General features: G+C 44.3%; 1 protein-coding gene across 1 annotated transcript in view; it reads left to right on the top strand.

Annotated features, from left to right (window-relative positions):
• Positions 1–4,408, top strand: part of dnah2 (dynein, axonemal, heavy chain 2) — a gene marked incomplete at its 5' end in the record, with an annotated part of 40,473 nt that extends 36,065 nt beyond the window's left edge. The window contains 7 exon segments of the mRNA XM_080487226.1: positions 111–345; positions 832–983; positions 1,589–1,703; positions 2,508–2,684; positions 3,139–3,213; positions 3,867–4,017; positions 4,138–4,408. Of these exon segments, the coding sequence (XP_080343352.1) occupies positions 111–345; positions 832–983; positions 1,589–1,703; positions 2,508–2,684; positions 3,139–3,213; positions 3,867–4,017; positions 4,138–4,301 (1,069 nt within the window). The 3' untranslated portion in view covers positions 4,302–4,408.
• Positions 4,409–12,111: the final 7,703 nt, after the last annotated feature.

Genomic DNA, 12,111 nt, shown 5'->3' with positions numbered 1-12,111 from the left:
ACACCAAATGTGGCCTGCACATGTTCAATTTAAATGCATATAAATAACCTCAAATATCCAAATCTATTCATATTTTGTCTTTCATGTGCCTGTTCTGTTTTTTCTGCCAGATTATCGAGCTTACCTTTTTATTACATCCCCCGTGATGGTTCGCTGGCCACGTACAAGGAGTATATCGACACGCTGCCACCCACAGAGAACCCGGAGGTGTTTGGGCAACACCCTAATGCCGGCATTGCAAGTCAGATTGCTGAGACGCAGACTCTGCTCGACACCCTCCTCTCCCTGCAGCCCCAGGTCACCAGTGGCACCGCCGCTTTGGCCCGGCCCGGTAGAGAAGATAAGGTGAGAGGGGATGGAGGGGCGAGAGTCGTTGAGTGGATTGAATGGATTGTTTTGTGTTAAACCACCATTATCTTTGTGGAAATAATGGAATGGTATGGAAAACTCTTAACATAATTTTTTTCCGGTATTTATTTATTTATTTATTTATTTATTTATTGGATTTATCTATTTATGTTGAATGAATTGAAATTAAAGGTCAGAATACTAAAATTGTGATTGATAGATTGTGATAAACAACAACCTGTTGATGCCATTTGGATGATTTTGTGATCGTCATTCAACATGTTTGTTCCTTTTAAGGTTATTGCTGTTTTATCACGTTAGGCGGTATCATCTCCCATGATTTCCCTTGAAGCCAGTGCGTAGTTGATGTTATGTTTGAGCAAGAGAAAAATGCACTTGGTGCAAGTTGTTATTCTATTGACAATGTGACTTTTTGTTTTCTAGAGTGTGACTGTTGCGCAACATTTCATGCCTGTTTTGTAGGTAATGGAGCTGTTGGCCGATGTCCGTGACAGGATCCCAGCATGCATTGACTACGAGCAAGCCTGGTCATTTCTTCAGGACAACCCTTCACCTCTTGACCTGGTTCTGCTGCAAGAGATCCAAAGATACAACTCTGTGCTGACCACAATCGAGTACGACCTCCATGTGTTTGTGCATTTCTGTTGGTTTGTCTGTCAACATCTCATCCAGTACTTTCAAATGAAATCAGAAATCCAGTGCCACATGCAACGGAAAAGGAACATGTCAGCGAGGGAACATTTTTGCTCACATTACAATGAAGCCACTGTGATATTTATTTTACCCTTTCAATGTGAAAGGTAAAACAGCCTGAATTCAATGGTACAGAATTGAATTCCGGCCGCGTTTCCTTGGACGTGCATGGGTTTTCTCTTGGTAGCTCAAAATGTCTTGTAAGTGTGAGTGTGAGTATAATAAGAATAGGAATAAGAATAACACATTTTATTTGTATAGAGACACTCGAATACATTTTGCATCTTCACATCATAAAATCACCAAGCATAAACTAGAGAAACATCATAAAAACGGTCATACGTAACCAGGTGTAACCAGCCTTCACCCAGTCAGCTGGGATCCGCTTCAGGATCCCCACCACCTGAGTTGGATAAAGCAGTGTAGCAGATAGACTGCAAATGTTAATGACCAGTGTCAGACTAAGAAGCAGAAACTGGGGGTTTCCTGTGCTTGTTGCTTTTACTGTGTGTATTTGTGTATTTAGTTCATCCCTGCTGGAGCTTGAGAAGGGGATCCAAGGTTTAGTTTTAATGACATCCAGCATGGAGGAGACCTTCAACTGTATCCGCGACGCCCGCGTCCCACAACTGTGGCAGAAGGTGTGTGTGCACACGGAGCACCCACAAGCTCACTTTATTGCTTTCATTTGCATTGACTGTATGTCTTCCATTGGCTGCTTGAGGCAAAATCTTCACCTTCCAACTACATAAATAGATGAATATATCATCATGCCTGTGCGATGAACTTGCAGTATGAGAATTGAGACTCCCTGAGAGACTACACCTGCTCGCCACTCGTTATCTGACTTCATGAAGTTGGCCAGGATGAAGTGCTGCTCAGATCAGTAATAGTGAGGCGCCTGTTCATTGGAGACTTTTGTAAAACGTGAATAAGACAAGATGTAAAAAAAAAAAAAAAAAAAGTGGTTGTTTCGAGTCAGGATGACAATGATAAATGAATGCTTTGACAAACAAATAGTGCGGCAAATCCAAGGTAAACAGAAACAAACAAAAGCTGAATATAGTTCCATAACTGAGTACTAACTAACCATTTCAGTCACAGATCATGTTTCACTTCTGACAGACTTCTCTCTGATTGTTTTCACTTCGTTTTTTTCTGACCTCAGAAAACTATTTCATCCTGTTTCGTCTTATTAGTACCTGCAGATACCAACCATCAAGTCCTGTCTCCCTGCCTCACATACAGTACTCTACTCCACACATTAATCCTCTTATCTCAGCTGCTCATTTCTCACCTGCATAGCCACTTTTTGACAGTAAAAACTGCACTGGGCTGAATTTGATCAATTCCCTGCGACTTCCAACAGCTGGAAGCATGAAACGAGTGTAGGTGTGTCTCCCTCGTTCCCTTGTTGTCTCAGTCGTTCTCTGTTTGTCCACCAGGCCTACCCCTCGCTGAAGCCTCTGGCAGCATGGACCAGGGATCTCTGCCAGCGGGTTGATCATTTTGCTTGCTGGGCAAAGACATCCAAGCCCCCCACCTTGTTCTGGTTGTCTGCCTTCACCGTGCCCAATGGCTTCCTGGCCGCTGTGCTGCAGTCGCATGCCCGACAACACAACGTGAGCGTTCACACAGCCATGCGCACACAGACAGTGGTGCGTTCTCCTTTTCTTGTTGGTGGATGGACGGTTATTTTCCACTTCACCCAACAGATGCAATTATAAGGAATGTTGATTATTCCAACTCCTTTGAAGAAAAGTACAGTGACAACAGTGGTTGCGGTTATACGGACTGTAAAGTATTAAGTGCCAGTTCAGTTACAATCACATCCTCAACATTTCAGATTAGATTCCAATTGAAATTACAAATCCGTCTTCCACACAACATTCCACAAACATCCCAATGCAACGCATCATGGGATTTAACCACTGACTGACTCTGGTGATGTTCTTGATGCATATGAACACACACATTAGTTTGATCACCTTATTCAGTCTTAAATGGAACAATCTGATCTCTCAATCTGAAAGAATTCCATCACATTAAAGTTGTGTTGTTTTTTTTTTTTGGCAGATATCCGTTGACAAGCTCTCCTGGGAGATTACCGTCTCCACTGAGGATGACAACGACCTCCTTCACCCCCCCGATGTGAGTCCTTGTACACATTGTTAGTTTTCCATAAACTAGCCATCAGACCACCTATTTTTCAGACTTTCCATCACATTTTTCATTCCCACTCAAACATGAACTATTCCTAAAAAAAAACAAAAGTTGTCATTTGTCATGTAGATCCCAGTTTTCTGTCACTGCATTTTTTTTCTGAATAATTTCAATTGTTTTTCTTTCTTTGCACCCCCCTGTCTCTATGATTTTTTTCCCCGAACGCACACTCTTATCATTTCCTGTTTTTCCTGCACCATCCCCCTTGTGGATATTTTTTGCTTTTCTTCCTCGTTATTCCCAATTAATATTTTCTCTCACACTTCTCTTATTTCTGCTCCTTGTTTCTTGTCAATTGTCTCTGATAATACCTCTCTAATATAATCTGATTATAATATCTTTTGCTATATTTTGTGTCGTCTCTCTTCCAGCCCTCGTTGGCCTCCTTTCTGTTCTTCCTCATTTAGCTTCCCTTATCTCTCTTTTGTTTTCCTTGTCTCCAGCTTACTTTTTTGGCTGACCTAATAGGCATAGTTTTGTTTTCACAAATTCTTTTGGGTTAATGAGTTAAAAGTGTCCCTGTCCGTCCATGCTAAGAGCCCTGCCCTTTTTGTCTGCTCACTTGCTTCGTCCTCCTCCAGGACGGTGTGTTCGTCAGGGGGATGTTCCTGGAGGGGGCTGCTTGGGACAAGAACAACTCCTGCCTTGTGGAAGCTGAGCGAATGCAGATGGTCTGTCCCATGCCCACCATCCACTTCAAACCCGTGGAAAAGCGCAAGAAAATGGCCAAGAGTGAGTTGATCAGGACTCGTTGACAGAGGATTCCTTATGACTCCAGATTCTTGCGGTTTATAGTTTTTGTATTTCTGTTATCCCATTGAGTATCACTGACCCAACTGTGTGTCTGCGCAGGTATGTACCTGTGTCCTTGCTACTACTACCCGGTGCGAGCCGGCGGGGTGGACGGGGCGGACGGGGCATCTTTCGTGGTTGACATTGCCCTTGAATCAGGAGCTATGACCCCCGAGCACTGGATCAAGAGAGGGACCGCTCTTCTCCTGAGTCTGGAAAGCTAAACGCTTTTTAAAAAAATGTGTCTTTTTTTTTGTCAAAGTGAAATATATATGTTCACGTGTTTGTTACATTTTTTGTTGCATTTAATAAAATAGGCTTTTTACCCCTCAAACCATTCTCTTCCACAGTCCTATATTTTATCCAAACTGAACAGATTTGATTAATGACTCCTGAAACCACAACAGAAAATGCTAAAACAAAAACTAGAGATTAAAAAACAACAACATTTATTTCCCAGGCATGGATTGTCTACAGAGATAGCTTGTTCTCAAGTTTAGTAGCCTGATCACTCCTGTGTTTAAGCCTGGACATGGGAACTGTCAAATTATATCTTGGCCATATACTCATTATATTTTATCATCATAGGCTTCCTATCTTCCTGGCTTCGAACTAGCAACTCTTGGTTGACATACAGTGAGGAGAGTTTTCTAAAATATGAGGAATTCTAGATTTTGTTTACAAATTCTGTGCGTCTCAAAAGCACAGAAGAGCACGTTCACATCTCTGTTTGATCCGGACCAGAGTTTGGGCATCTTCGAACGTTCCCCTGATCTCTGAACCAGATCTCACAAGCGATCTCTGGTCCGCTTGAAAACAAGGGTCTCCGTTGTCATGGAAACAGTCTTCCCAGTGGGCGGGGTGAGAGGACGTGGCATTGACTGCAATGCATTCAGTTCTTTCATTTTAAAATGGCACATGACAATTCTCTCATGGAGTGGTAACCTGGGATGTTCTACTGTCACTGTGTCACATCCCTAAAACAATCCTCTGCTTTGAAAACCAGGATCCAGACACTTTGTGGGAAACTTTTATTTTTTTTTAAATGAGCTGGTGTGTCCAATTTGTACACTTATGCCCATATACTTGGGCCTATTTGTAATAGCGTGGTGATATTTCTGATATTTCTTGAACATCTGCTTGATGTTACAGTTCAGCGCGTTGGCAGCAGTCACAGTTTGACCCAGCCTTAGTGGAGGTGTGACTACGGTGCCTCGCCACCTTCAAACAGCAAATATTTGCATCATGTAAAGCAGTAATTTGTACTTTGAGATGTAGTGAATGGTGGAGAGTGTTTGGCATTTGGCCAGCAGGGAATCCCAAGCTGCTGGCAGATTTATTTAATCAGTTTTTAACTTTTCTTCCATAAGATTCTGTCCAAGTGTTTGCATGTCATTCATAGGGCACTTCAAGAGTGGAAAGGCATGTCTTAGATAATCAAGACATTTATTTATTTCATAGTTTTAGATTTTGAGCCACTCAGAGTGACTCTCTTTATAAACTCTATGTAAAGTGTGTCTATATCGTGGGGTTATGTATACTCGGTGAAAGCAGATAAAATATTGTTGAAATCTGTATTTATTTTTTATTTTTTTAATAAGTATACTTTATTCCTCGTTCCTTTCTCATGAAACAATGTATTGTCCTTAATCCATGCATGCTTTGTGACTTATGTGGCTTGCCGTCTGTTGCGCTCATTTTTTCTTGTATTTTTCATGTTTTTGGTTTTTGGCACTTTACAGGGCGAGTCTCTACTGGTCTATGACCGCCAATTTCTTCTAGATCTTCGAAACAATGTGGGCGATCTTGCTGCATTAAACTGTGGCGGGCACAGAACCCTGCCCCCGCCTCTATCGGGAGTCTCGGCTCACCTGTGCAGGACCTCGGCTTTACTCCCCCGGCGAAAGCGTCACCACCGCCGCGGTAAACGCAGCGGCCGGCTGGCAAAGCTGAAAGCCCGCCTGACACAGTCCTTTTCCACCTCCCGGACAAGTACTGGATTATCCCGCTCCTTCTTCGTGCCCCGGCGTTTCCTGGAACCCATCGGCACATCGCTGGTACCTGTGGCCTGCCTGGATGACGGACTCCCGCCCCGCCGCCCCCCCTCTCTTCGGCTCACTTTTAACCTTGTTCAGTGTGTGTCTGGCTCCACACACGAACGTGGGCATACTTTAGATCTGGTACTTTGTCATGGTCTGTCTGTGAGTGACCTGGTGATATGTGACAATGTGCTTTCTGATCATCTGCCTGTCTTATTTGATATTAGCTTTTCCCCGCGCTGCAGTTAAAAACCGTGCTCCTGCTCGACTCTGTCGTACCTTTAACTCCTCCACTGCTGGGCTCTTCTGAGCTGCGTTCAACCAGCTCTGTGTCCCCCCTGAGTTTACTGATGCAGAGGAGCTCAGTTCTTGGCTTCACTCCTCCTGCACATCTATTCTGCACTCTGTGGCTCCATTAAAAACTAGGCAGCCTAAAGCAAAACCTGAGCCTTGGTTCAATGAAAGAACCCGGGCAGTCAGACAGGAGTGTCGCAGAGCTGAGCGCAGGTGGAAGAAGGACAAACTGCATGTTTCCCTGCAAATCTTAAAGGAGAGCTGGCACAAATATCAGAACACTGTAAAAGAGGCTAAAAGGGAGCACTTGTCAAAACTAATCCTGGAAAACTGCCTCGACTCACGCCTGCTTTTTAGAACCATTGATTCTGTTTTAGATGCCCCACATTCTGTTGCTGGGGCCAGAGCTCCATGAACTCCTCCAGAGGTTTTTCCCCCGAAAGGAAAACACCAGCGACAATGGAGAGGCCATAAAACAGCAGGGGAGCGAGCCAGACCCCGGAAGTGGCCAATGACGATGCTTGAATCCGACCCGAACACACCACAGGGGTCCAAACCCAAGTTGGTGAGACTCACGTTCCATCAAATCTCTCGGCATCTCAACTGACCATCGGCAGAGACACATGTCTCTGCTTGCCTCAGGATGGTAAAGAGAGCAAAAGAACAGAAGAAGCACCAACGCCAGCCAGCTGGACGAGCAGAACCCAGTTTGGACTACATCTTCTGTTTTCCTCTATTTTTCCTGTTTTTGGGAGATTCTGGAGACCAGAGCCAGTGTCGTCTCCTCCCAAGATCATCCTCTCAGTTGCACTCCTGCAGCTGGAGCCAGGCCTCTGAATTTCAGGACGCTGAAATTAAGACCCGGTAACAACCAGTTACCACCGCCTCCCAGAACCAACAGCACCACGGACGGTGCTGTCCAGAACCAAGGAGGGTGAGAGCTTTTGTCTGGGCAGAGAATAGTTAGAATGATGTTCTGTTGAAAATGCAATGTGTTTCCAGGTGCCGCTCAGAAGGCAGCAGCATCTCATGTTGTTTGTGTATGCGCATTCACGCGCACTACGTCCAGAACTCTGGTTTTCCACCTCAGAACCAGAGGTCCGAGTGAGCTCCAGGCCCACTGGGAACTCTGTGTGGAGGAACCAGGGTTCAGAACCGAGCCGCGCAGAATTCTCTGTCTTTCTCTTGTCTTCATCCTCTCCCTCTCCACTAACCCGGATCTCCTCGCAGCCCTGCTCCCCCCTTATCTGATCAACATAAGCTCTCACACTGCTGCATGTAACACCTATCTGTTAGCTGCTGCAAGAGCAGATCTGCCGTGATCACAAGAGCCCTGACTGCCGGTCCCGACCTCCACTTAGGTGCTCAGAACCGGGCCAACGGAACCGCCCGTTCGTTATGCCCTCGGTAGACTAACTCGCTCCGAGACCGCCCTCGCGCACGCGCGCTCGACGGACGTCTTGTTTATCTGGCCGCTAAGCACCCGCCGCGTCCCCAGAAAGAGCGAGTCAAACGCCCCTAGTGGTCGCGTGGGTCATCGCAATCCCTCTTGACATACACCGGGTGGACACCTTAGGTTATTGTGCTCTCCCTCTGCGCGCCGCCGCACGCCCCTAGTGGTCGTCACAGTCACCGCATTGACCCGCCGACGTCTGCCTCCACCTGGTGGACGTTCGAGGTCATTACACCCCCTCACATTGACCTGAGGACGTCTACCTCCACCTGGTGGACGTTCGAGGTCATTACACCCACTCGCTCCAGACCACACGCACACACACACACACACACACACACACACACACACACACACACACACACACACACACACACACACACACACACACACACACACACACACTCTTTGTACATAGTGTTTGCTGTTTAATAGATTAGATCTCCGTGTTAGATGTCGTTTGCTATTTGAATGTGTTGATTTATGAGATGATTTCCGAATTATTTATGAATTAATACATTCCTTTTTTTTAATAAACGCCTGTTAGCTGAATTGTACACTTCTTGGTGTTTATTGTGTATTTATTGTTGACAATTCACTGGTTTGTAACAGTCTGTGCTCGAATCTCACACCTTCCATTCTATTTAAGATTGTTATATTTTATGCAGAAATATTAACTAACTTAAATAAACTTTTTACAAACGAGACTGATATTTTGGTATTAGCTATTTCCAGTTTATCTGGTGGTGCCCCGATTTATTATTAATACATAAATAAGAAATTTACGCAAATTAAAAAAAAAATTCTTAAAAATTATTTTTCATAATTTTTCATTTTTTTAAAGTAATTATTCAATTACTTTAGGAGTTGTTAATGAGTAAATGACCATTTATTTCCATTAATAATTTAAATTTTTCATAAATTACTTCCAGTGATTTATTACTTTTAGTAATCTATTACAGTAATTATATGCTAATAACCAATCATAAACCCCAACACTGTGTTCCCAAAATCCTCCCCTGAAATGTGTGAAAACTTCCTGCATTTCTTCATTGACAAGGTTCTTGTCACCAGGGCCCTGATTCCAGCTCCTGGCTCTGATCCCTCTAACTCTGCTCCTTGTCCGGTTACACTTGACAATTTTGAGCCAGTGACTTTGCAACTTTTAGCGGATGTGGTTGCACATTTGAAGCCCTCAGGTTCCCCCCGGGATGCTATCCCTCCTCATCTTTTTAAAGAAACCTTCCACAGCACATCCTCACTTTTATTAACTGCAGCCTTTCATCTGGTGTTGTTCCTGTGCTTTTTAAACATGCAGTGGTGCAGCCCCTTCTTAAAAAACCAGGCCTTGACCAGGCTGTCTTGGCTAATTTTAGGCCCATCTCCAAGCTGCCTTTTATATCAAAGATTTTAGAGAAGGTTGTCCACGCACAGCTCAAGGACTACTTAGAGGAGCACAACATTTTAGAAGTTTTTCAGTCTGGTTTTAAACCCCTTCACAGCACAGAGTCAGCATTGCTCAGGGTTTTTAATGACATCCTCCAGGCAAATGATCGGGGTGATCATATGGTTCTGGTTCTTCTAGACCTGACTGCTGCATTCGACACCGTGGACCACAGCATCTTGGTGTCCCGGCTGCAGCACCTGGTGGGCATCCGTGGTACTGCTCTGGCCTGGTTTAAATCCTATCTGGCAGACAGAACCATGTGTGTTAGCCTTGCTGGCTCTGAATCCTCCTCTGCTCCTCTCACATATGGGGTTCCACAAGGCTCAATTCTAGGGCCCCTGCTTTTTTCCCTGTACCTTCTCCCACTGGGCTCTGTGCTCAGGAGACACGGCATCTCTTTTCACTGTTATGCGGACGACAGCCAGATTTATGTCCCACTTAATAAGAAAGATGCCCCCTCACTGTCTCCTCTCCTGTCATGCCTTGAGGACATTAAAACCTGGATGGCTTTTAACTTTTTAAGTTTTAAAGGGGACATATCATGCTAAATCCACTTTTTTAGCCCTTAAATGCATTTTGGTGTATATTTAGAGTGTTTAGAAGTACAGAAAAGTTCAAAGTAGTCTCTTCAGGTGCTCCGTTGATATCTTTATATTCTGTTTTGGTCATATTTTGCGATCGGTTTCGATTTTTCTATTCTCTATTACGTTTTTTGAACAATGACGTCACAGTATTCTCAGCGGAACTGCCAAATTAGGACATCGACGTTTCGAGCAATCCGCCATTTTTGTTTCTCGCTGCGATTTTGTAGTCCAACCGAAGTTACGAGAGGATAAGTCGAAATGTTCGGTTGTTGGATGTAGTAACCCACAAGCTTCGTTACACCGTCTCCCAGCATCAGAACCTTTTCGAAGTTTTGTGTGCGCGAATCACTTTAAGGACGACTGCTTCAGCAACCTCCGCCAGTATAAAGAAGGATTTGCCGAAAGACTTCGTCTGATTGAGCGGTCAGTTCCTTCTATCTATGGAGACGACGAACAGAGCACTTCGGTAAGCTGTATATAACGCTAAAAAGTGTGATGATAAGACGTCCCTGTCATTGTTTTGTTAGCATTAGCAGTTGCACCGTCTTCATATGTTAGCGCTGTGTGCTCGTTTTAGATTATAATGTAACTTCTGTGTTAAATAGTCGTTGTAATACAGGCAGTATTGTAGTAGTGGGCATGGATGGAGAAGTTAGTGTAAATATAGTAACACACTATTGCGTTACATCCATATGAAGACGTTGTTCTGTAGGTGCATCATCGTCATTTTCATCTCGCTCCGCCGGGTCCGACTCTGGCTCCAACATGTATGGCTGGATGGACAAATCTTCCGTTGTTGACATTTTGTAAATAATGTGTGAATATAAAGTTTCTGCGCCGCTAGATAATTGTATCTGTTCTATCAAACTACAAAGATGGCCGAACAGGGTGACGTTGAACCGAGTGTGACCTCTGCAACCTGGAGAGGAGGCGGGGTATGAAGTGTGTCATTTGCATTTGAAGAGACCGCCCCAAAACGAGTTGCTCTCAGAAGCGCATCAGAAAAGGGGTTGAAAAGGGGCCTGTGGAGCTCTAATAATGAGGAATTCAGACCCAAGCATTGCAGTTTCGCGTTGTATAGACCACAACTGTATGATTTATATGTAAAAAGGAAGGATTTAAAAGCATGATATGTCTCCTTTAATGAAAACAAAACTGAGGTGATGGTGTTCGGGCCCAGTGGCTCCTGTAAACCCCCTCTTTTTGACCTGGGTCCCCTGGCTCCACATGTGAAGCCAGTGGTTTTGAACCTAGGTTTTAGAATGGACAGTGATTTTAAATTTGACTCTCAGATTAGGGCAGTGGTAAAGTCCAGCTTCTTCCACCTCAGAAGGCTTGCAAAGGTAAAGACCATTCTGGCACAGCAGCACTTTGAAACAGTAATCCATGCTTTTATTACATCCCGGCTGGATTACTGTAACGCACTTTATGTTGGAGTCAGCCAGTCCTCCCTCGCTCGTCTCCAGTTAGTTCAGAACGCTGCAGCCCGCCTTCTAACTGGAGCACGTAAGAGGGAGCACATAACACCCGTTCTGGCGTCTCTCCACTGGCTGCCTGTGCATTTTAGAATTCGTTTTGAGATTCTTTTATTTGTTTTTAAATCTCTGAATGGTCTTGCCCCGCCCTACCTCTCTGAGCTGCTCCACCCCTACACCCCTTCTCGGTGCCCCCGGTCAGCTGATCAGCTTCTTCTGGAGGTGCCGAGGTCCAAACGAAAGCTCAGAGGGGACAGGGCCTTTTCTGTTGCGGCCCCTCTGTTGTGGAATGAGCTACCACTGCCCGTCAGACAATCCTCCTCACTGTCCACTTTTAAAACTAATCTTAAAACCCACTTTTATTCCTTGGCTTTTAACCATGTTTGAGACTCTGTCCCTGGTTTTATTGTTGCCAATCTATTGTTTGTTTATTGTATTTCACTGTTTTTACTCTTTACTCTTTACTGTACTTTTTTATTTTACTCTTTTATTGGAAAGCACTTTGGCCTCAGCCACAACTGTTTTAAAGTGCTGGATAAATAAAGCTGACTTGACTTGACAGGCTGACTATGTAAATATGTATTTGTTCAAGTAATAATACATCAGAAAAGAGGTGACAACTGCCTTGAAAAGGGTTTACATGTTTCAAACCATCAGTGGAAAACAAGGTTTGGGGTATGGCTCTGATTGTGGGTGGGAGTTGTTTTTTTTCTTTTTTTTCTTTTTTGAGGTCCCACATGGT

Source organism: Lipophrys pholis (genome assembly GCF_963383615.2).
Source record: "Lipophrys pholis genome assembly, chromosome: 19".
NCBI classification, from domain to species: Eukaryota; Metazoa; Chordata; class Actinopteri; order Blenniiformes; family Blenniidae; genus Lipophrys; species Lipophrys pholis.
Note: the sequence above shows the minus strand (reverse complement) of the source record. Positions and strands in the feature narration are given on the sequence as shown.